This window comes from Aythya ferina, assembly GCF_964211825.1.
Source record: "Aythya ferina genome assembly, contig: HAP1_SCAFFOLD_37, whole genome shotgun sequence".
Lineage (NCBI taxonomy): Eukaryota > Metazoa > Chordata > Aves > Anseriformes > Anatidae > Aythya > Aythya ferina.
The window spans coordinates 231,984-256,905 of record NW_028181461.1 but is presented as its reverse complement, the minus strand read 5'-3'; the positions used below and the strand labels follow the sequence as shown (position 1 = coordinate 256,905).

The 24,922-nt window shown below is 51.4% G+C and overlaps 1 protein-coding gene across 1 annotated transcript in view; it reads right to left on the bottom strand.

The window, feature by feature from the left end:
- The window catches only part of LOC311428280 (olfactory receptor 14A16-like), a gene marked incomplete at both ends in the record, with an annotated part of 42,971 nt that extends 39,780 nt beyond the window's left edge, over positions 1–3,191 (bottom strand). Inside the window, one exon of the mRNA XM_084539807.1 lies at positions 2,649–3,191. Within this exon, the coding sequence (XP_084395933.1) occupies positions 2,649–3,191 (543 nt within the window). The remainder of the gene's footprint in view (positions 1–2,648) is intronic.
- Positions 3,192–24,922: the final 21,731 nt, after the last annotated feature.

Genomic DNA, 24,922 nt, shown 5'->3' with positions numbered 1-24,922 from the left:
CATCCCTGCTCTGGGGTCTGAAGGTGTCTGGTCCAGGGAAGACATTGGACAGGGTTGGCCATTCCCCCACACAGGCAGGGAGCTGAAGGTGAGGATGGGGGTGGCCTGGCAGCAAACCCCAGCCATAAATCTGAGTGAGCAGCCAGTATTAGGAACAGCCATCGCTAGAGGCTGGGGATGACGAACGTCCTGGGCCACCTTTCCATGCTAATCATTCCACCAATGGCCCAGAGTGACCACCTGCCTCCTGCACTTGCATGTTACTCCTGTCCACGAGCTCTGGCTCTGCACCACAAATGCCCTGCTGTGAGTCCTCACCCAGCATGGCCACACAACTCAGACAATATCTGAGTTTTCCTTTGGCAGGACAGGAACTGCCACTCCTGTCCCCTTCCTGTGGTCCATGAAGTGCCCAGAGCTGGTGGTGATGCTCTGGAGAGTAATGGGCCTGGTTTAAAGCCATTCTCTCTTGTCCTGTCATTATTGGCCCAACAAAAAGTTACTCTTTATCTTATTTATAAGTGTACTGGGTCTGGCTGGAATGTTAACTTTCCCGGCAGCAGCCCATACAGTGCCGTACTCTGTACTTGTAGCTGGAACAGCAGTGTTATCACACCTGTGTTGTGTCTACTGCTGAGCAGCAGTGGCACAGCATTGGGCCTTTCTCTAACCCTCCAAGGGGGTGGGCAAAAAGTGAGGAGAGAAACATCACTAGCGCAGCTGACCTAAACCAATCAAAGGGATATTCCATACCATGTGGTGTCACACTCAGCAATAAAAGGTGGAAAAAGGAAGAAGAGGGGAGGGGGTGGGCTCTCGTTGGGAAAACGTCGGTCCTCCTCTCGAACACCGGCTGCGTGCATTGAGGCCTTGCTTCAAGGACGTGGTCAATCATCGCTCTTTTGTGGGAAGTAGAGAGTAATTTCTTTCCTCTGCACTTCCATATAGCTTTCATTTATTTTGTTTGTTTGTTTTCCTCCCTTCTTTTTATTTTTCCTTTTCCCCTCCCTTTTCCCCTTTCCCTTTTTATTTCCCCTTAGTTAAATTGTTTAGTTCATGGTAGTCTTTATTTAATTATTATAATTTTTCCCCTTTAATTAAATTATCCTTATCTCAACCCGTGAGTTGTTCTTTGCTTTACTTCTCCCCCTCCTCATCTAAAGGAGGGGGAGTGAGAGAGCGGTTGTGGGGTTTAGCTGCCCAGCACGGTAAAACCACCACAATAAGACTCTTTTAAGCACTGAAAAGCTGCATTGAGGGCTCCCAGGACCCTTCTTTTCTTCAGGCTGAACAGCCCCAGCTCTCTCAGCCTTTCTTCACTGGAGATGTGCTCCAGTCCTCTAATCAGCTATGTGAACCTCCTAGGGACCCACTCTAACAGATCAACTTCCTTTTCGTGTTGGGGACCCTACACTCCAAATGAGGCCTCACAAGGGCAGAGCAGAGGGACACAATCACCTCCCTCATCCTGCTGGACATTCCTCTGTTGATGGAGCCTGGGGTGCAGTTGGCTTCTGGGCTGCAAGTATGCACTGCTGGCTCATGTCAAACTTTTTGTCCAACAGAACCCCCAAGTCCTTCTCAGCAGGGCTGCTCTCAAGGAGTTCTTCTCCCAGTCTGTCCTCATGTCTGGGATTGTCCTGGCCCAGGTGCAGCGCCTTGCACTTGGACTTGTTGTACCTGTTTAGATTCACATGGGCCCACTTCTCAAACTTGCTCAGGTCCAAACAGATATCATCCCTTCCTTTTGTGGTATCAACAGCACCACTCAGCTTGGTGTCATTGGCAAAGTTGCTGAGGGTGCACTTGATCCCACTGTCTACGTCTTCTGATAAAAATATTAAACAGTGCTGGTCCCAAGACAGACCCTGAAGGACACTACTCCTCACTGGCCTCCACCTGGACATAGAGTCATGAATAGCAACTTCATAGAGCAATGACCTCCACCTGATAATAAAACAATTTCTTCAACCTGTTCCTGACCACAACATTGGAAGAAGAACCCAACGTCCAGGCACCAGCACTGAGGAAACACCCTTTTATTAAAGAGACCTGACAGGGGTAGCCAGCTATACCTTAACAATAGATACAGATACAAGGGCCTCTGGGTCAAAAAGAGTGGGTTTAGGCCACTCTGCAGAAGTGGAGTGAAGGCAGACAATTATCACACAAAAAGATTATCACAGAAAAAAAGCACAAAGACCAGCAGTTTCCTGAGATGAATCGGAAATCCCTTGTGAAGAGACATGTGCAGCTTACTGCTGCTGAAGGACTATTGATTGACTCAGCTTCTTCAGTGCATCCTTGAGCTCCTGGTTCCTCATGCTGTAGATGATGGGGTTCACTGCTGGAGGCACCACTGAGTACAGCACTGTCACACCCAGGTTCAGGGATGGGGAGGAGATGGAAGGGGGCTTCAGGTAGGCAAATAAGGCAGTGCTGGAAAAGATGGAGACCACAGCCAGGTGAGGGAAGCACGTGGAAAAAGCTTTGTGCTGTCCCTGCTTGGATGGTGTCCTCAGCACTGATCTGATGATCTGCACGTAGGAGAAAAGAATAAAAATAAAACACCCCGAAGCTAAAGAGAGACTAATCAGAACAAGCCCAACTTCCCTGAGGTAGACATCTGAGCAGGAGAGCTTGAGGATCTGGGGGATTTCACAAAAGAACTGGTCCAGGGCATTGCCTTGGCAGAGGGGGAGGGAAAACGTACTGGCAGTGTGCACCATGGCATTGAGAAAGCCACTGCCCCAGGCAGCTGCTGCCATGTTGACACAAGTTCTGCTGTCCATTATTGTCCCGTAGTGCAGGGGTTTGCAGATGGCAATGTAGCGGTCATAGGCCATGACGGTGAGAAGACAATACTCTCCTCCAATCATGAACAGAAAGAAAAAGACCTGGGCAATACATCCTGAGTAGGAGATGTTCCTGGTGTCCCACAGGGAATTGGCCATGGCTTTGGGAACAGTGGTGGTAATAGTGCCCAGGTCAAGGAGGGCGAGGTTGAGGAGGAAGAAGTACATGGGGGTGTGGAGGTGGTGGTCGCAGGCTACGGCTGTGAGGATGAGGCCGTTGCCCAGGAGGGCAGCCAGGTAGATGCCCAGGAAGAGCCCAAAGTGCAGGAGCTGCAGCTGGCGTGTGTCTGCGAATGCCAGGAGAAGGAACTCTGTTGGGAAGGTGCTGTTGGACATCAAATGCCTCAGGGCATGGTTGCCTGTCCATGGAGGAAAATGCACAATCAGGACAGGGTATCTGAGCAAAATCCACTCTGTTTCTCATGGAGCTCCTGCACGCTAACTTCCATTCTTCCCTTCTCAGGATAGCATATTTCCCTCTCCCCAGCTGGCACTCTGCCCTGTGCTGGGTGAGTGCACTGTAAGGAACACAATTCTCTGCCTGAGTGCCAGCATCTGCTCCTCTGCTGACCCCCAGCCTGCTGTCCCAAATTACTTACGTATGCCAGACCTCCAGTGCAAGAGAACAAACAATACAGAGAAGTGGACAGAAAAGCAGCATGACTGAGAGAGGGGAGGGAGAGGTGAGCAAGCAGAAAGGGGTCACCCTCCCAGCCGTGCCTGCTGCCTGCCAGGCAGCACCAGGGCAGAACAGTGGCTCTCAGCCCTTTGCCAGGCAGTGGGATAGGGCACATGACAGGAGAGGCAGACCTTCTTTATTCTGGGGCTCTGTCTATCCAACAGGCAGCTCCTGCCCAGAATCCCCCAGCCCAGAGGGCAGAGGCTCTGCTGGGTGGGAGAGGAGAGCTGAGGGGGGTTGCTCAGGGACAGAACCTGCACTGCAGGGGATGGCAGGGAGGTGCCCTTGTATTCACTGCAGCAGGGTTTCCTTTTTCAATTCCCTTTCTCCCTGCCCATTTCTGCTGCCTGCAGGAGTCCCTTCCAGGAGCTCTATTTCTGTCCCCATGTCTGTGCCCTGCCAGTGCTCACACACCCCATCCCATCCGTCTGCTCAGCTCTGTCCTGAACCCTCTCAGTGTGTGCAGGTGCTGAAGAGCAGGTCACACAAGCCCTGATGAAACTGGGAAGGTGATGCTGCTGCATTATGAAGGTCTGAGGGTGCTGAAGGCACTTTTTGAGGTTTCTCATAAAAATTGAGGTGACAGAAACTCCAAATCTTCTGTACTCTGTACAGCTCTGTTTCCATTCCTATCCTGATGAACCAAATAAACCTGAAAGCACAGCATTAGGAAAGCCCAGACCACATCAGGCAGCCACAGACTTGATCTTCTGTCTGAAGAGTCCCCTCTGATATGGTCTGGGGGTGCTGTGGTGCTGTGAGCATCCTGCCCCTGCTCTGCCCTGCCCTGCTGTGGGGGCTCCTTCCACCCACAGCTTCTCCCCGCAACACCCTGGGCAGCTCCCCGGGCAGGCTGAGTGCTGAGCCTGGCAGGCGGCAGAGGCCCTGCCCCGGCACACAGTCCCTGGGGCACAGCAGGGACCCTGCTCTGCACCACAGCCCTTGCCACCCCTGCCTGCAACCTGGCTGCACAGCCTGTAGCCAGCCTGGTGATTAGGAAGCCTCATGTCCTGTCCTTCTGACAGCTTTGTCAGGTAATCAGTATTCCAGGGAATATCCCTGTCCTCTGTACTAGAGAAGCCAGCCGTGGTAGAGAAGCCTGCATGGGAAGTGGCAGCTATAGAAGAACCCTGTAGGATATTGCATTACCTGCCCTCACACAGACACTTACCATGTTAGAGCTGTGAAGATTTCTCCCACAGTGAGCTCTCAGCACTGCCTTTACACTGCCTTTTTTTTTTTTTTTTTTTTTTACAGTGCCTCCACACTGCCGTTAATATCTCCCTCCCTTCTCTCAGACGCCTTTGTCCCCTGCAGGCAGTGCCCCCAGCCCTGCTGTGCTATGCAGAGGAGCTGCTCCTGGGCAGAGCTGTCTCTCTACAGTGCTGCCTAATTGCCAGCAGATCCCCTTTGGCCCCCGAGCCTGGCCCAGCTCAGCAGCACAGCTCCATCCCAAGGCCTCCCTGTCTCTACCCCTTCAGCCTCCCTGGAGGTGTCCCTGGACCTCCAAGGGAATTGACTTTGAAAGTGAAGCAATCCCTGATGTTCCTTCCTTCCACTGGGCAAGGAAACTCATTTCCAGCACTGTCATTATGCATTGTCAGATGAACAATATGGGGAATGACACAGAATCACCTTTCCATGTCCTGGTTTCAGGCAGGTCATCCATGCAAGGACCTGGAGAGATTTTTCTTCCCCCTGGTGAGGAAAGGGTTTCAGCTTAGTCAACCAAGACATCTCATTCTTTGCAGTCCAGAAGCTAGAAGGGGGTTCAGCTCCCTCCCATGCCTTACACAAGCCCACAGGATTCCTCTTGCCTGGGCACAAACCAGGCATCTGCATGTAATCTGCTTGCCTCAGCTCCCAGCACATTGAATGGAGCCAGAGGCCAGGAGGGAGCTGATTTTCCAGAGGTGGCCAGAGACAGATGCAGGTAACTGCATGCTCTGATGGATTAATTGTGGGAGCCAGGGAGCATCCAGAAGCATCATTTTTAAGTGCAGGGAGATTTTCTTGGGCTAACAGAAATGAGAGCAGATGCCTACATTTAGCACCACTGAATCTTTTTAGTGTCCATTAGTATTCTCTGAGCAACCTACACTGCTTTCACTTGACGATATGGAGTCATGTAGCACAGGGAGAGCTAACTTTCTGTCTTCTCCATCAACCATGTTTACAACATCTTCATTACTGACCATAATGGCAGTGGCCTCATGGACATCTCCACAGTGCCTAAGCCAATTCAGGGAAGGTTCTTGATTTTATTATGGCCAAATATCGGGCCTGTAGCGCTACATCAGATGTCAAGACTCTCACACAAAACTACCTGTGGCTGGAAGGGCCAGCACTGGTCCTGGGAAGGAAAGCCATCCCCATCCATTTCTCAGGGCTCGGTGCTGGGGCCGGTCCTCTTTAATATCTTCATCGATGATCTGGACGAGGGCATCGAGTGCACCCTCAGTAAGTTCGCAGATGACACCAAGTTAGGTGCGTGTGTCGATCTGCTTGAGGGTAGGAAAGCTCTGCAGGAGGATCTGGATAGGCTGCACCGATGGGCTGAGGTCAACTGCATGAAGTTCAACAAGGCCAAGTGCCGGGTCCTGCACCTGGGGCGCAATAACCCCAAGCAGAGCTACAGGCTGGGAGAGGAATGGTTGGAAAGCTGCCAGGCAGAGAAGGACCTGGGAGTGATGGTGGACAGTCGGCTGAATATGAGCCAGCAGTGTGCTCAGGTGGCCAAGAAGGCCAACGGCATCCTGGCTTGTATTAGGAACAGCGTGACCAGCAGGGCTAGGGAGGTGATCGTCCCCCTGTACTCAGCTCTGGTGAGGCCGCACCTCGAGTACTGTGTTCAGTTTTGGGCCCCTCGCTACAAGAAGGACATCGAGGTGCTTGAGCGGGTGCAGAGAAGGGCGACGAAGCTGGTGAGGGGCCTGGAGAACAAGTCCTACGAGGAGCGGCTGAGGGAGCTGGGCTTGTTCAGCCTGGAGAAGAGGAGGCTCAGGGGCGACCTTATCGCTCTTTTTGGGTACCTCAAGGGAGGCTGTAGCGAGGTGGGGGTTGGCCTGTTCTCCCACGTGCCTGGTGACAGGACGAGGGGGAATGGGTTTAAGTTGAGCCAGGGGAGTTTTAGGCTAGATGTTAGGAAGAACTTCTTCACTGAAAGGGTTGTGAGGCACTGGAACAGGCTGCCCAGGGAAGTGGTGGAGTCACCATCCCTGGAAGTCTTCAAAAGACGTTTAGATGTAGAGCTTAGGGATATGGTTTAGTGGAGGGCTGTTAGCGTTAGGTTGGAGGTTGGACTCGATGACCTTGAGGTCTCTTCCAACCTAGAAATTCTGTGATTCTGTGATCCAGAGCAAACGCATGGCAGAAAACCAAGGCAGCAATTGCAGACAGTTTGCTCCCTCCCTCCACTTTTACTCAGCCTCTTGATGTCATTGAACAAGCCAACAGTTTTCACAGAGTGCCTGTCAGCAGCACCTGGTTGTTCCTGGAGATCAGCTTCACCTCTGCCAGAGGCCTTCAGGGGCTGCAGAGACACACCTGGCAGCAAATCTGTTTCCTGCCAGGCCTGTCCAGGGCATCCCAGCTCTGATTCTCTCTGTCCTTGGGGACAGCAGGGTTTGCTCTCTCTGTTGACGTCCCATTTCAACTGTACGTTCCCAACTGCTGTCCACTCCAGCATGTCTCTGGCTTTAAAGTCTTTGCACACGTGGAGTTTTGGAAATTTGTTACCAGGCTTCCCAAAGGAAAAGAAACATCTTGGCCTGATGTCAGAGCTGAGGGACATAAGGAAGGAGATAGAGGACTTAGGTGCCAGACCTCAAAGCAGCATTTCTGGGCCTGTTCAGGAGGCTGTTAGTGGAGACCTCATTGTCAGTAGCCCTGAAAGGCAGAAAAGCTCATTGCCATAAAACATTCCTCTGCAAAAGTTGCATGCAGATTTCAAGAAGGTCCACGAGATGAGCTGGGGAGCTAAAGCTTGCTTAGTATTACTTTGGTTGAGGAGTCTTTTCCAGAGCATGTCCTCTTGGATCTCATTGCTTGGAGTATTGATAAGAAAGTGACTGAAAGTGAGGGTAGACCATACCTGACCACCTGCAATATTTCCTAGGATGAAATGACCACATCTCTGAGTGAAAGGAGAGGAGTGGGTCTCATTTACCTGGATTCAATACAATCCCCCACAGTATTCCGTTTTCCAATAATAACAGTGTTGGAGGGATAGGCCAATTGAAACTCCATGATGTCCAACAAGGACAAAACCCCATTTCTGCTTCTGAGGTGGACAACTGCCCTACTGTGACACAGGCTAGGGGCTGTCTAGATTTATAGAATAGAATTTAAGTGGATCAAAACAAATTGAACCAAATGGAACAGAATAGTTCAGTTTGAAGAGACCTTCAAAGGGTATCTGGTACAAGTGACCAATCTCTTGAGGGCTAACCCGGAAGTCAGAGACGATATATGAGAGCATTGTCTAAATGCCTCTCTGACACTGACAGGCCTGAGGCATCAACCAGGTCTCTAAGAAGCCTGTTCCTGTGTTTGACCACCCTCACAGAAGTGAAAGGTTTCTTATCTCCAGTGTGAACCTCTCCTTGTGTGGCTTTGTTGTCATTCCCACACATCCTGTCAGTTACCAGGGAGAAAAGATCGTCACCTCCCTCTCCACTTCTCCTTCTCTGGAAGTTGTCAAGAGTAATGAGGTCACCCCTCAGCCTTCTTTTCTCCAGACTAGACAACCCAAGTGTCCTCAGGCTCTCCTCACAGGACATGCCTTCCAGCCCACCTTTGCTGTCCTCCTCTGGATGCTTTCAGCTCCACATCTTTCATTTTCATCTTTCATCTTTCCACATCTTCAGCAAGGCTTTTGACACCGTCTCCCACAGCATTCTCCTCAAGAAACTGGCTGCTCTTGGCTTGGACTGGCGCACGCTTCGTTGGGTTAGAAACTGGCTGGATAGCCGGGCCCAAAGAGTCGTGGTGAATGGAGCCAAGTCCAGTTGGAGGCCAGTCACTAGTGGCGTCCCCCAGGGCTCGGTGCTGGGGCCGGTCCTCTTTAATATCTTCATCGATGATCTGGACGAGGGCATCGAGTGCACCCTCAGTAAGTTCGCAGATGACACCAAGTTAGGTGCGTGTGTCGATCTGCTTGAGGGTAGGAAAGCTCTGCAGGAGGATCTGGATAGGCTGCACCGATGGGCTGAGGTCAACTGCATGAAGTTCAACAAGGCCAAGTGCCGGGTCCTGCACCTGGGGCGCAATAACCCCAAGCAGAGCTACAGGCTGGGAGAGGAATGGTTGGAAAGCTGCCAGGCAGAGAAGGACCTGGGAGTGATGGTGGACAGTCGGCTGAATATGAGCCAGCAGTGTGCTCAGGTGGCCAAGAAGGCCAACGGCATCCTGGCTTGTATTAGGAACAGCGTGACCAGCAGGGCTAGGGAGGTGATCGTCCCCCTGTACTCAGCTCTGGTGAGGCCGCACCTCGAGTACTGTGTTCAGTTTTGGGCCCCTCGCTACAAGAAGGACATCGAGGTGCTTGAGCGGGTGCAGAGAAGGGCGACGAAGCTGGTGAGGGGCCTGGAGAACAAGTCCTACGAGGAGCGGCTGAGGGAGCTGGGCTTGTTCAGCCTGGAGAAGAGGAGGCTCAGGGGCGACCTTATCGCTCTTTTTGGGTACCTCAAGGGAGGCTGTAGCGAGGTGGGGGTTGGCCTGTTCTCCCACGTGCCTGGTGACAGGACGAGGGGGAATGGGTTTAAGTTGAGCCAGGGGAGTTTTAGGCTAGATGTTAGGAAGAACTTCTTCACTGAAAGGGTTGTGAGGCACTGGAACAGGCTGCCCAGGGAAGTGGTGGAGTCACCATCCCTGGAAGTCTTCAAAAGACGTTTAGATGTAGAGCTTAGGGATATGGTTTAGTGGAGGGCTGTTAGCGTTAGGTTGGAGGTTGGACTCGATGACCTTGAGGTCTCTTCCAACCTAGAAATTCTGTGATTCTGTGATCCAGAGCAAACGCATGGCAGAAAACCAAGGCAGCAATTGCAGACAGTTTGCTCCCTCCCTCCACTTTTACTCAGCCTCTTGATGTCATTGAACAAGCCAACAGTTTTCACAGAGTGCCTGTCAGCAGCACCTGGTTGTTCCTGGAGATCAGCTTCACCTCTGCCAGAGGCCTTCAGGGGCTGCAGAGACACACCTGGCAGCAAATCTGTTTCCTGCCAGGCCTGTCCAGGGCATCCCAGCTCTGATTCTCTCTGTCCTTGGGGACAGCAGGGTTTGCTCTCTCTGTTGACGTCCCATTTCAACTGTACGTTCCCAACTGCTGTCCACTCCAGCATGTCTCTGGCTTTAAAGTCTTTGCACACGTGGAGTTTTGGAAATTTGTTACCAGGCTTCCCAAAGGAAAAGAAACATCTTGGCCTGATGTCAGAGCTGAGGGACATAAGGAAGGAGATAGAGGACTTAGGTGCCAGACCTCAAAGCAGCATTTCTGGGCCTGTTCAGGAGGCTGTTAGTGGAGACCTCATTGTCAGTAGCCCTGAAAGGCAGAAAAGCTCATTGCCATAAAACATTCCTCTGCAAAAGTTGCATGCAGATTTCAAGAAGGTCCACGAGATGAGCTGGGGAGCTAAAGCTTGCTTAGTATTACTTTGGTTGAGGAGTCTTTTCCAGAGCATGTCCTCTTGGATCTCATTGCTTGGAGTATTGATAAGAAAGTGACTGAAAGTGAGGGTAGACCATACCTGACCACCTGCAATATTTCCTAGGATGAAATGACCACATCTCTGAGTGAAAGGAGAGGAGTGGGTCTCATTTACCTGGATTCAATACAATCCCCCACAGTATTCCGTTTTCCAATAATAACAGTGTTGGAGGGATAGGCCAATTGAAACTCCATGATGTCCAACAAGGACAAAACCCCATTTCTGCTTCTGAGGTGGACAACTGCCCTACTGTGACACAGGCTAGGGGCTGTCTAGATTTATAGAATAGAATTTAAGTGGATCAAAACAAATTGAACCAAATGGAACAGAATAGTTCAGTTTGAAGAGACCTTCAAAGGGTATCTGGTACAAGTGACCAATCTCTTGAGGGCTAACCCGGAAGTCAGAGACGATATATGAGAGCATTGTCTAAATGCCTCTCTGACACTGACAGGCCTGAGGCATCAACCAGGTCTCTAAGAAGCCTGTTCCTGTGTTTGACCACCCTCACAGAAGTGAAAGGTTTCTTATCTCCAGTGTGAACCTCTCCTTGTGTGGCTTTGTTGTCATTCCCACACATCCTGTCAGTTACCAGGGAGAAAAGATCGTCACCTCCCTCTCCACTTCTCCTTCTCTGGAAGTTGTCAAGAGTAATGAGGTCACCCCTCAGCCTTCTTTTCTCCAGACTAGACAACCCAAGTGTCCTCAGGCTCTCCTCACAGGACATGCCTTCCAGCCCACCTTTGCTGTCCTCCTCTGGATGCTTTCAGCTCCACATCTTTCATTTTCATCTTTCATCTTTCCACATCTTCAGCAAGGCTTTTGACACCGTCTCCCACAGCATTCTCCTCAAGAAACTGGCTGCTCTTGGCTTGGACTGGCGCACGCTTCGTTGGGTTAGAAACTGGCTGGATAGCCGGGCCCAAAGAGTCGTGGTGAATGGAGCCAAGTCCAGTTGGAGGCCAGTCACTAGTGGCGTCCCCCAGGGCTCGGTGCTGGGGCCGGTCCTCTTTAATATCTTCATCGATGATCTGGACGAGGGCATCGAGTGCACCCTCAGTAAGTTCGCAGATGACACCAAGTTAGGTGCGTGTGTCGATCTGCTTGAGGGTAGGAAAGCTCTGCAGGAGGATCTGGATAGGCTGCACCGATGGGCTGAGGTCAACTGCATGAAGTTCAACAAGGCCAAGTGCCGGGTCCTGCACCTGGGGCGCAATAACCCCAAGCAGAGCTACAGGCTGGGAGAGGAATGGTTGGAAAGCTGCCAGGCAGAGAAGGACCTGGGAGTGATGGTGGACAGTCGGCTGAATATGAGCCAGCAGTGTGCTCAGGTGGCCAAGAAGGCCAACGGCATCCTGGCTTGTATTAGGAACAGCGTGACCAGCAGGGCTAGGGAGGTGATCGTCCCCCTGTACTCAGCTCTGGTGAGGCCGCACCTCGAGTACTGTGTTCAGTTTTGGGCCCCTCGCTACAAGAAGGACATCGAGGTGCTTGAGCGGGTGCAGAGAAGGGCGACGAAGCTGGTGAGGGGCCTGGAGAACAAGTCCTACGAGGAGCGGCTGAGGGAGCTGGGCTTGTTCAGCCTGGAGAAGAGGAGGCTCAGGGGCGACCTTATCGCTCTTTTTGGGTACCTCAAGGGAGGCTGTAGCGAGGTGGGGGTTGGCCTGTTCTCCCACGTGCCTGGTGACAGGACGAGGGGGAATGGGTTTAAGTTGAGCCAGGGGAGTTTTAGGCTAGATGTTAGGAAGAACTTCTTCACTGAAAGGGTTGTGAGGCACTGGAACAGGCTGCCCAGGGAAGTGGTGGAGTCACCATCCCTGGAAGTCTTCAAAAGACGTTTAGATGTAGAGCTTAGGGATATGGTTTAGTGGAGGGCTGTTAGCGTTAGGTTGGAGGTTGGACTCGATGACCTTGAGGTCTCTTCCAACCTAGAAATTCTGTGATTCTGTGATCCAGAGCAAACGCATGGCAGAAAACCAAGGCAGCAATTGCAGACAGTTTGCTCCCTCCCTCCACTTTTACTCAGCCTCTTGATGTCATTGAACAAGCCAACAGTTTTCACAGAGTGCCTGTCAGCAGCACCTGGTTGTTCCTGGAGATCAGCTTCACCTCTGCCAGAGGCCTTCAGGGGCTGCAGAGACACACCTGGCAGCAAATCTGTTTCCTGCCAGGCCTGTCCAGGGCATCCCAGCTCTGATTCTCTCTGTCCTTGGGGACAGCAGGGTTTGCTCTCTCTGTTGACGTCCCATTTCAACTGTACGTTCCCAACTGCTGTCCACTCCAGCATGTCTCTGGCTTTAAAGTCTTTGCACACGTGGAGTTTTGGAAATTTGTTACCAGGCTTCCCAAAGGAAAAGAAACATCTTGGCCTGATGTCAGAGCTGAGGGACATAAGGAAGGAGATAGAGGACTTAGGTGCCAGACCTCAAAGCAGCATTTCTGGGCCTGTTCAGGAGGCTGTTAGTGGAGACCTCATTGTCAGTAGCCCTGAAAGGCAGAAAAGCTCATTGCCATAAAACATTCCTCTGCAAAAGTTGCATGCAGATTTCAAGAAGGTCCACGAGATGAGCTGGGGAGCTAAAGCTTGCTTAGTATTACTTTGGTTGAGGAGTCTTTTCCAGAGCATGTCCTCTTGGATCTCATTGCTTGGAGTATTGATAAGAAAGTGACTGAAAGTGAGGGTAGACCATACCTGACCACCTGCAATATTTCCTAGGATGAAATGACCACATCTCTGAGTGAAAGGAGAGGAGTGGGTCTCATTTACCTGGATTCAATACAATCCCCCACAGTATTCCGTTTTCCAATAATAACAGTGTTGGAGGGATAGGCCAATTGAAACTCCATGATGTCCAACAAGGACAAAACCCCATTTCTGCTTCTGAGGTGGACAACTGCCCTACTGTGACACAGGCTAGGGGCTGTCTAGATTTATAGAATAGAATTTAAGTGGATCAAAACAAATTGAACCAAATGGAACAGAATAGTTCAGTTTGAAGAGACCTTCAAAGGGTATCTGGTACAAGTGACCAATCTCTTGAGGGCTAACCCGGAAGTCAGAGACGATATATGAGAGCATTGTCTAAATGCCTCTCTGACACTGACAGGCCTGAGGCATCAACCAGGTCTCTAAGAAGCCTGTTCCTGTGTTTGACCACCCTCACAGAAGTGAAAGGTTTCTTATCTCCAGTGTGAACCTCTCCTTGTGTGGCTTTGTTGTCATTCCCACACATCCTGTCAGTTACCAGGGAGAAAAGATCGTCACCTCCCTCTCCACTTCTCCTTCTCTGGAAGTTGTCAAGAGTAATGAGGTCACCCCTCAGCCTTCTTTTCTCCAGACTAGACAACCCAAGTGTCCTCAGGCTCTCCTCACAGGACATGCCTTCCAGCCCACCTTTGCTGTCCTCCTCTGGATGCTTTCAGCTCCACATCTTTCATTTTCATCTTTCATCTTTCCACATCTTCAGCAAGGCTTTTGACACCGTCTCCCACAGCATTCTCCTCAAGAAACTGGCTGCTCTTGGCTTGGACTGGCGCACGCTTCGTTGGGTTAGAAACTGGCTGGATAGCCGGGCCCAAAGAGTCGTGGTGAATGGAGCCAAGTCCAGTTGGAGGCCAGTCACTAGTGGCGTCCCCCAGGGCTCGGTGCTGGGGCCGGTCCTCTTTAATATCTTCATCGATGATCTGGACGAGGGCATCGAGTGCACCCTCAGTAAGTTCGCAGATGACACCAAGTTAGGTGCGTGTGTCGATCTGCTTGAGGGTAGGAAAGCTCTGCAGGAGGATCTGGATAGGCTGCACCGATGGGCTGAGGTCAACTGCATGAAGTTCAACAAGGCCAAGTGCCGGGTCCTGCACCTGGGGCGCAATAACCCCAAGCAGAGCTACAGGCTGGGAGAGGAATGGTTGGAAAGCTGCCAGGCAGAGAAGGACCTGGGAGTGATGGTGGACAGTCGGCTGAATATGAGCCAGCAGTGTGCTCAGGTGGCCAAGAAGGCCAACGGCATCCTGGCTTGTATTAGGAACAGCGTGACCAGCAGGGCTAGGGAGGTGATCGTCCCCCTGTACTCAGCTCTGGTGAGGCCGCACCTCGAGTACTGTGTTCAGTTTTGGGCCCCTCGCTACAAGAAGGACATCGAGGTGCTTGAGCGGGTGCAGAGAAGGGCGACGAAGCTGGTGAGGGGCCTGGAGAACAAGTCCTACGAGGAGCGGCTGAGGGAGCTGGGCTTGTTCAGCCTGGAGAAGAGGAGGCTCAGGGGCGACCTTATCGCTCTTTTTGGGTACCTCAAGGGAGGCTGTAGCGAGGTGGGGGTTGGCCTGTTCTCCCACGTGCCTGGTGACAGGACGAGGGGGAATGGGTTTAAGTTGAGCCAGGGGAGTTTTAGGCTAGATGTTAGGAAGAACTTCTTCACTGAAAGGGTTGTGAGGCACTGGAACAGGCTGCCCAGGGAAGTGGTGGAGTCACCATCCCTGGAAGTCTTCAAAAGACGTTTAGATGTAGAGCTTAGGGATATGGTTTAGTGGAGGGCTGTTAGCGTTAGGTTGGAGGTTGGACTCGATGACCTTGAGGTCTCTTCCAACCTAGAAATTCTGTGATTCTGTGATCCAGAGCAAACGCATGGCAGAAAACCAAGGCAGCAATTGCAGACAGTTTGCTCCCTCCCTCCACTTTTACTCAGCCTCTTGATGTCATTGAACAAGCCAACAGTTTTCACAGAGTGCCTGTCAGCAGCACCTGGTTGTTCCTGGAGATCAGCTTCACCTCTGCCAGAGGCCTTCAGGGGCTGCAGAGACACACCTGGCAGCAAATCTGTTTCCTGCCAGGCCTGTCCAGGGCATCCCAGCTCTGATTCTCTCTGTCCTTGGGGACAGCAGGGTTTGCTCTCTCTGTTGACGTCCCATTTCAACTGTACGTTCCCAACTGCTGTCCACTCCAGCATGTCTCTGGCTTTAAAGTCTTTGCACACGTGGAGTTTTGGAAATTTGTTACCAGGCTTCCCAAAGGAAAAGAAACATCTTGGCCTGATGTCAGAGCTGAGGGACATAAGGAAGGAGATAGAGGACTTAGGTGCCAGACCTCAAAGCAGCATTTCTGGGCCTGTTCAGGAGGCTGTTAGTGGAGACCTCATTGTCAGTAGCCCTGAAAGGCAGAAAAGCTCATTGCCATAAAACATTCCTCTGCAAAAGTTGCATGCAGATTTCAAGAAGGTCCACGAGATGAGCTGGGGAGCTAAAGCTTGCTTAGTATTACTTTGGTTGAGGAGTCTTTTCCAGAGCATGTCCTCTTGGATCTCATTGCTTGGAGTATTGATAAGAAAGTGACTGAAAGTGAGGGTAGACCATACCTGACCACCTGCAATATTTCCTAGGATGAAATGACCACATCTCTGAGTGAAAGGAGAGGAGTGGGTCTCATTTACCTGGATTCAATACAATCCCCCACAGTATTCCGTTTTCCAATAATAACAGTGTTGGAGGGATAGGCCAATTGAAACTCCATGATGTCCAACAAGGACAAAACCCCATTTCTGCTTCTGAGGTGGACAACTGCCCTACTGTGACACAGGCTAGGGGCTGTCTAGATTTATAGAATAGAATTTAAGTGGATCAAAACAAATTGAACCAAATGGAACAGAATAGTTCAGTTTGAAGAGACCTTCAAAGGGTATCTGGTACAAGTGACCAATCTCTTGAGGGCTAACCCGGAAGTCAGAGACGATATATGAGAGCATTGTCTAAATGCCTCTCTGACACTGACAGGCCTGAGGCATCAACCAGGTCTCTAAGAAGCCTGTTCCTGTGTTTGACCACCCTCACAGAAGTGAAAGGTTTCTTATCTCCAGTGTGAACCTCTCCTTGTGTGGCTTTGTTGTCATTCCCACACATCCTGTCAGTTACCAGGGAGAAAAGATCGTCACCTCCCTCTCCACTTCTCCTTCTCTGGAAGTTGTCAAGAGTAATGAGGTCACCCCTCAGCCTTCTTTTCTCCAGACTAGACAACCCAAGTGTCCTCAGGCTCTCCTCACAGGACATGCCTTCCAGCCCACCTTTGCTGTCCTCCTCTGGATGCTTTCAGCTCCACATCTTTCATTTTCATCTTTCATCTTTCCACATCTTCAGCAAGGCTTTTGACACCGTCTCCCACAGCATTCTCCTCAAGAAACTGGCTGCTCTTGGCTTGGACTGGCGCACGCTTCGTTGGGTTAGAAACTGGCTGGATAGCCGGGCCCAAAGAGTCGTGGTGAATGGAGCCAAGTCCAGTTGGAGGCCAGTCACTAGTGGCGTCCCCCAGGGCTCGGTGCTGGGGCCGGTCCTCTTTAATATCTTCATCGATGATCTGGACGAGGGCATCGAGTGCACCCTCAGTAAGTTCGCAGATGACACCAAGTTAGGTGCGTGTGTCGATCTGCTTGAGGGTAGGAAAGCTCTGCAGGAGGATCTGGATAGGCTGCACCGATGGGCTGAGGTCAACTGCATGAAGTTCAACAAGGCCAAGTGCCGGGTCCTGCACCTGGGGCGCAATAACCCCAAGCAGAGCTACAGGCTGGGAGAGGAATGGTTGGAAAGCTGCCAGGCAGAGAAGGACCTGGGAGTGATGGTGGACAGTCGGCTGAATATGAGCCAGCAGTGTGCTCAGGTGGCCAAGAAGGCCAACGGCATCCTGGCTTGTATTAGGAACAGCGTGACCAGCAGGGCTAGGGAGGTGATCGTCCCCCTGTACTCAGCTCTGGTGAGGCCGCACCTCGAGTACTGTGTTCAGTTTTGGGCCCCTCGCTACAAGAAGGACATCGAGGTGCTTGAGCGGGTGCAGAGAAGGGCGACGAAGCTGGTGAGGGGCCTGGAGAACAAGTCCTACGAGGAGCGGCTGAGGGAGCTGGGCTTGTTCAGCCTGGAGAAGAGGAGGCTCAGGGGCGACCTTATCGCTCTTTTTGGGTACCTCAAGGGAGGCTGTAGCGAGGTGGGGGTTGGCCTGTTCTCCCACGTGCCTGGTGACAGGACGAGGGGGAATGGGTTTAAGTTGAGCCAGGGGAGTTTTAGGCTAGATGTTAGGAAGAACTTCTTCACTGAAAGGGTTGTGAGGCACTGGAACAGGCTGCCCAGGGAAGTGGTGGAGTCACCATCCCTGGAAGTCTTCAAAAGACGTTTAGATGTAGAGCTTAGGGATATGGTTTAGTGGAGGGCTGTTAGCGTTAGGTTGGAGGTTGGACTCGATGACCTTGAGGTCTCTTCCAACCTAGAAATTCTGTGATTCTGTGATCCAGAGCAAACGCATGGCAGAAAACCAAGGCAGCAATTGCAGACAGTTTGCTCCCTCCCTCCACTTTTACTCAGCCTCTTGATGTCATTGAACAAGCCAACAGTTTTCACAGAGTGCCTGTCAGCAGCACCTGGTTGTTCCTGGAGATCAGCTTCACCTCTGCCAGAGGCCTTCAGGGGCTGCAGAGACACACCTGGCAGCAAATCTGTTTCCTGCCAGGCCTGTCCAGGGCATCCCAGCTCTGATTCTCTCTGTCCTTGGGGACAGCAGGGTTTGCTCTCTCTGTTGACGTCCCATTTCAACTGTACGTTCCCAACTGCTGTCCACTCCAGCATGTCTCTGGCTTTAAAGTCTTTGCACACGTGGAGTTTTGGAAATTTGTTACCAGGCTTCCCAAAGGAAAAGAAACATCTTGGCCTGATGTCAGAGCTGAGGGACATAAGGAAGGAGATAGAGGACTTAGGTGCCAGACCTCAAAGCAGCATTTCTGGGCCTGTTCAGGAGGCTGTTAGTGGAGACCTCATTGTCAGTAGCCCTGAAAGGCAGAAAAGCTCATTGCCATAAAACATTCCTCTGCAAAAGTTGCATGCAGATTTCAAGAAGGTCCACGAGATGAGCTGGGGAGCTAAAGCTTGCTTAGTATTACTTTGGTTGAGGAGTCTTTTCCAGAGCATGTCCTCTTGGATCTCATTGCTTGGAGTATTGATAAGAAAGTGACTGAAAGTGAGGGTAGACCATACCTGACCACCTGCAATATTTCCTAGGATGAAATGACCACATCTCTGAGTGAAAGGAGAGGAGTGGGTCTCATTTACCTGGATTCAATACAATCCCCCACAGTATTCCGTTTTCCAATAATAACAGTGTTGGAGGGATAGGCCAATTGAAACTCCATGATGTCCAACAAGGACAAAACCCCATTTCTGCTTCTGAGGTGGACAACTGCCCTACTGTGACACAGGCTAGGGGCTGTCTAGATTTATAGAATAGAATTTAAGTGGATCAAAACAAATTGAACCAAATGGAACAGAATAGTTCAGTTTGAAGAGACCTTCAAAGGGTATCTGGTACAAGTGACCAATCTCTTGAGGGCTAACCCGGAAGTCAGAGACGATATATGAGAGCATTGTCTAAATGCCTCTCTGACACTGACAGGCCTGAGGCATCAACCAGGTCTCTAAGAAGCCTGTTCCTGTGTTTGACCACCCTCACAGAAGTGAAAGGTTTCTTATCTCCAGTGTGAACCTCTCCTTGTGTGGCTTTGTTGTCATTCCCACACATCCTGTCAGTTACCAGGGAGAAAAGATCGTCACCTCCCTCTCCACTTCTCCTTCTCTGGAAGTTGTCAAGAGTAATGAGGTCACCCCTCAGCCTTCTTTTCTCCAGACTAGACAACCCAAGTGTCCTCAGGCTCTCCTCACAGGACATGCCTTCCAGCCCACCTTTGCTGTCCTCCTCTGGATGCTTTCAGCTCCACATCTTTCATTTTCATCTTTCATCTTTCCACATCTTCAGCAAGGCTTTTGACACCGTCTCCCACAGCATTCTCCTCAAGAAACTGGCTGCTCTTGGCTTGGACTGGCGCACGCTTCGTTGGGTTAGAAACTGGCTGGATAGCCGGGCCCAAAGAGTCGTGGTGAATGGAGCCAAGTCCAGTTGGAGGCCAGTCACTAGTGGCGTCCCCCAGGGCTCGGTGCTGGGGCCGGTCCTCTTTAATATCTTCATCGATGATCTGGACGAGGGCATCGAGTGCACCCTCAGTAAGTTCGCAGATGACACCAAGTTAGGTGCGTGTGTCGATCTGCTTGAGGGTAGGAAAGCTCTGCAGGAGGATCTGGATAGGCTGCACCGATGGGCTGAGGTCAACTGCATGAAGTTCAACAAGGCCAAGTGCCGGGTCCTGCACCTGGGGCGCAATAACCCCAAGCAGAGCTACAGGCTGGGAGAGGAATGGTTGGAAAGCTGCCAGGCAGAGAAGGACCTGGGAGTGATGGTGGACAGTCGGCTGAATATGAGCCAGCAGTGTGCTCAGGTGGCCAAGAAGGCCAACGGCATCCTGGCTTGTATTAGGAACAGCGTGACCAGCAGGGCTAGGGAGGTGATCGTCCCCCTGTACTCAGCTCTGGTGAGGCCGCACCTCGAGTACTGTGTTCAGTTTTGGGCCCCTCGCTACAAGAAGGACATCGAGGTGCTTGAGCGGGTGCAGAGAAGGGCGACGAAGCTGGTGAGGGGCCTGGAGAACAAGTCCTACGAGGAGCGGCTGAGGGAGCTGGGCTTGTTCAGCCTGGAGAAGAGGAGGCTCAGGGGCGACCTTATCGCTCTTTTTGGGTACCTCAAGGGAGGCTGTAGCGAGGTGGGGGTTGGCCTGTTCTCCCACGTGCCTGGTGACAGGACGAGGGGGAATGGGTTTAAGTTGAGCCAGGGGAGTTTTAGGCTAGATGTTAGGAAGAACTTCTTCACTGAAAGGGTTGTGAGGCACTGGAACAGGCTGCCCAGGGAAGTGGTGGAGTCACCATCCCTGGAAGTCTTCAAAAGACGTTTAGATGTAGAGCTTAGGGATATGGTTTAGTGGAGGGCTGTTAGCGTTAGGTTGGAGGTTGGACTCGATGACCTTGAGGTCTCTTCCAACCTAGAAATTCTGTGATTCTGTGATCCAGAGCAAACGCATGGCAGAAAACCAAGGCAGCAATTGCAGACAGTTTGCTCCCTCCCTCCACTTTTACTCAGCCTCTTGATGTCATTGAACAAGCCAACAGTTTTCACAGAGTGCCTGTCAGCAGCACCTGGTTGTTCCTGGAGATCAGCTTCACCTCTGCCAGAGGCCTTCAGGGGCTGCAGAGACACACCTGGCAGCAAATCTGTTTCCTGCCAGGCCTGTCCAGGGCATCCCAGCTCTGATTCTCTCTGTCCTTGGGGACAGCAGGGTTTGCTCTCTCTGTTGACGTCCCATTTCAACTGTACGTTCCCAACTGCTGTCCACTCCAGCATGTCTCTGGCTTTAAAGTCTTTGCACACGTGGAGTTTTGGAAATTTGTTACCAGGCTTCCCAAAGGAAAAGAAACATCTTGGCCTGATGTCAGAGCTGAGGGACATAAGGAAGGAGATAGAGGACTTAGGTGCCAGACCTCAAAGCAGCATTTCTGGGCCTGTTCAGGAGGCTGTTAGTGGAGACCTCATTGTCAGTAGCCCTGAAAGGCAGAAAAGCTCATTGCCATAAAACATTCCTCTGCAAAAGTTGCATGCAGATTTCAAGAAGGTCCACGAGATGAGCTGGGGAGCTAAAGCTTGCTTAGTATTACTTTGGTTGAGGAGTCTTTTCCAGAGCATGTCCTCTTGGATCTCATTGCTTGGAGTATTGATAAGAAAGTGACTGAAAGTGAGGGTAGACCATACCTGACCACCTGCAATATTTCCTAGGATGAAATGACCACATCTCTGAGTGAAAGGAGAGGAGTGGGTCTCATTTACCTGGATTCAATACAATCCCCCACAGTATTCCGTTTTCCAATAATAACAGTGTTGGAGGGATAGGCCAATTGAAACTCCATGATGTCCAACAAGGACAAAACCCCATTTCTGCTTCTGAGGTGGACAACTGCCCTACTGTGACACAGGCTAGGGGCTGTCTAGATTTATAGAATAGAATTTAAGTGGATCAAAACAAATTGAACCAAATGGAACAGAATAGTTCAGTTTGAAGAGACCTTCAAAGGGTATCTGGTACAAGTGACCAATCTCTTGAGGGCTAACCCGGAAGTCAGAGACGATATATGAGAGCATTGTCTAAATGCCTCTCTGACACTGACAGGCCTGAGGCATCAACCAGGTCTCTAAGAAGCCTGTTCCTGTGTTTGACCACCCTCACAGAAGTGAAAGGTTTCTTATCTCCAGTGTGAACCTCTCCTTGTGTGGCTTTGTTGTCATTCCCACACATCCTGTCAGTTACCAGGGAGAAAAGATCGTCACCTCCCTCTCCACTTCTCCTTCTCTGGAAGTTGTCAAGAGTAATGAGGTCACCCCTCAGCCTTCTTTTCTCCAGACTAGACAACCCAAGTGTCCTCAGGCTCTCCTCACAGGACATGCCTTCCAGCCCACCTTTGCTGTCCTCCTCTGGATGCTTTCAGCTCCACATCTTTCATTTTCATCTTTCATCTTTCCACATCTTCAGCAAGGCTTTTGACACCGTCTCCCACAGCATTCTCCTCAAGAAACTGGCTGCTCTTGGCTTGGACTGGCGCACGCTTCGTTGGGTTAGAAACTGGCTGGATAGCCGGGCCCAAAGAGTCGTGGTGAATGGAGCCAAGTCCAGTTGGAGGCCAGTCACTAGTGGCGTCCCCCAGGGCTCGGTGCTGGGGCCGGTCCTCTTTAATATCTTCATCGATGATCTGGACGAGGGCATCGAGTGCACCCTCAGTAAGTTCGCAGATGACACCAAGTTAGGTGCGTGTGTCGATCTGCTTGAGGGTAGGAAAGCTCTGCAGGAGGATCTGGATAGGCTGCACCGATGGGCTGAGGTCAACTGCATGAAGTTCAACAAGGCCAAGTGCCGGGTCCTGCACCTGGGGCGCAATAACCCCAAGCAGAGCTACAGGCTGGGAGAGGAATGGTTGGAAAGCTGCCAGGCAGAGAAGGACCTGGGAGTGATGGTGGACAGTCGGCTGAATATGAGCCAGCAGTGTGCTCAGGTGGCCAAGAAGGCCAACGGCATCCTGGCTTGTATTAGGAACAGCGTGACCAGCAGGGCTAGGGAGGTGATCGTCCCCCTGTACTCAGCTCTGGTGAGGCCGCACCTCGAGTACTGTGTTCAGTTTTGGGCCCCTCGCTACAAGAAGGACATCGAGGTGCTTGAGCGGGTGCAGAGAAGGGCGACGAAGCTGGTGAGGGGCCTGGAGAACAAGTCCTACGAGGAGCGGCTGAGGGAGCTGGGCTTGTTCAGCCTGGAGAAGAGGAGGCTCAGGGGCGACCTTATCGCTCTTTTTGGGTACCTCAAGGGAGGCTGTAGCGAGGTGGGGGTTGGCCTGTTCTCCCACGTGCCTGGTGACAGGACGAGGGGGAATGGGTTTAAGTTGAGCCAGGGGAGTTTTAGGCTAGATGTTAGGAAGAACTTCTTCACTGAAAGGGTTGTGAGGCACTGGAACAGGCTGCCCAGGGAAGTGGTGGAGTCACCATCCCTGGAAGTCTTCAAAAGACGTTTAGATGTAGAGCTTAGGGATATGGTTTAGTGGAGGGCTGTTAGCGTTAGGTTGGAGGTTGGACTCGATGACCTTGAGGTCTCTTCCAACCTAGAAATTCTGTGATTCTGTGATCCAGAGCAAACGCATGGCAGAAAACCAAGGCAGCAATTGCAGACAGTTTGCTCCCTCCCTCCACTTTTACTCAGCCTCTTGATGTCATTGAACAAGCCAACAGTTTTCACAGAGTGCCTGTCAGCAGCACCTGGTTGTTCCTGGAGATCAGCTTCACCTCTGCCAGAGGCCTTCAGGGGCTGCAGAGACACACCTGGCAGCAAATCTGTTTCCTGCCAGGCCTGTCCAGGGCATCCCAGCTCTGATTCTCTCTGTCCTTGGGGACAGCAGGGTTTGCTCTCTCTGTTGACGTCCCATTTCAACTGTACGTTCCCAACTGCTGTCCACTCCAGCATGTCTCTGGCTTTAAAGTCTTTGCACACGTGGAGTTTTGGAAATTTGTTACCAGGCTTCCCAAAGGAAAAGAAACATCTTGGCCTGATGTCAGAGCTGAGGGACATAAGGAAGGAGATAGAGGACTTAGGTGCCAGACCTCAAAGCAGCATTTCTGGGCCTGTTCAGGAGGCTGTTAGTGGAGACCTCATTGTCAGTAGCCCTGAAAGGCAGAAAAGCTCATTGCCATAAAACATTCCTCTGCAAAAGTTGCATGCAGATTTCAAGAAGGTCCACGAGATGAGCTGGGGAGCTAAAGCTTGCTTAGTATTACTTTGGTTGAGGAGTCTTTTCCAGAGCATGTCCTCTTGGATCTCATTGCTTGGAGTATTGATAAGAAAGTGACTGAAAGTGAGGGTAGACCATACCTGACCACCTGCAATATTTCCTAGGATGAAATGACCACATCTCTGAGTGAAAGGAGAGGAGTGGGTCTCATTTACCTGGATTCAATACAATCCCCCACAGTATTCCGTTTTCCAATAATAACAGTGTTGGAGGGATAGGCCAATTGAAACTCCATGATGTCCAACAAGGACAAAACCCCATTTCTGCTTCTGAGGTGGACAACTGCCCTACTGTGACACAGGCTAGGGGCTGTCTAGATTTATAGAATAGAATTTAAGTGGATCAAAACAAATTGAACCAAATGGAACAGAATAGTTCAGTTTGAAGAGACCTTCAAAGGGTATCTGGTACAAGTGACCAATCTCTTGAGGGCTAACCCGGAAGTCAGAGACGATATATGAGAGCATTGTCTAAATGCCTCTCTGACACTGACAGGCCTGAGGCATCAACCAGGTCTCTAAGAAGCCTGTTCCTGTGTTTGACCACCCTCACAGAAGTGAAAGGTTTCTTATCTCCAGTGTGAACCTCTCCTTGTGTGGCTTTGTTGTCATTCCCACACATCCTGTCAGTTACCAGGGAGAAAAGATCGTCACCTCCCTCTCCACTTCTCCTTCTCTGGAAGTTGTCAAGAGTAATGAGGTCACCCCTCAGCCTTCTTTTCTCCAGACTAGACAACCCAAGTGTCCTCAGGCTCTCCTCACAGGACATGCCTTCCAGCCCACCTTTGCTGTCCTCCTCTGGATGCTTTCAGCTCCACATCTTTCATTTTCATCTTTCATCTTTCCACATCTTCAGCAAGGCTTTTGACACCGTCTCCCACAGCATTCTCCTCAAGAAACTGGCTGCTCTTGGCTTGGACTGGCGCACGCTTCGTTGGGTTAGAAACTGGCTGGATAGCCGGGCCCAAAGAGTCGTGGTGAATGGAGCCAAGTCCAGTTGGAGGCCAGTCACTAGTGGCGTCCCCCAGGGCTCGGTGCTGGGGCCGGTCCTCTTTAATATCTTCATCGATGATCTGGACGAGGGCATCGAGTGCACCCTCAGTAAGTTCGCAGATGACACCAAGTTAGGTGCGTGTGTCGATCTGCTTGAGGGTAGGAAAGCTCTGCAGGAGGATCTGGATAGGCTGCACCGATGGGCTGAGGTCAACTGCATGAAGTTCAACAAGGCCAAGTGCCGGGTCCTGCACCTGGGGCGCAATAACCCCAAGCAGAGCTACAGGCTGGGAGAGGAATGGTTGGAAAGCTGCCAGGCAGAGAAGGACCTGGGAGTGATGGTGGACAGTCGGCTGAATATGAGCCAGCAGTGTGCTCAGGTGGCCAAGAAGGCCAACGGCATCCTGGCTTGTATTAGGAACAGCGTGACCAGCAGGGCTAGGGAGGTGATCGTCCCCCTGTACT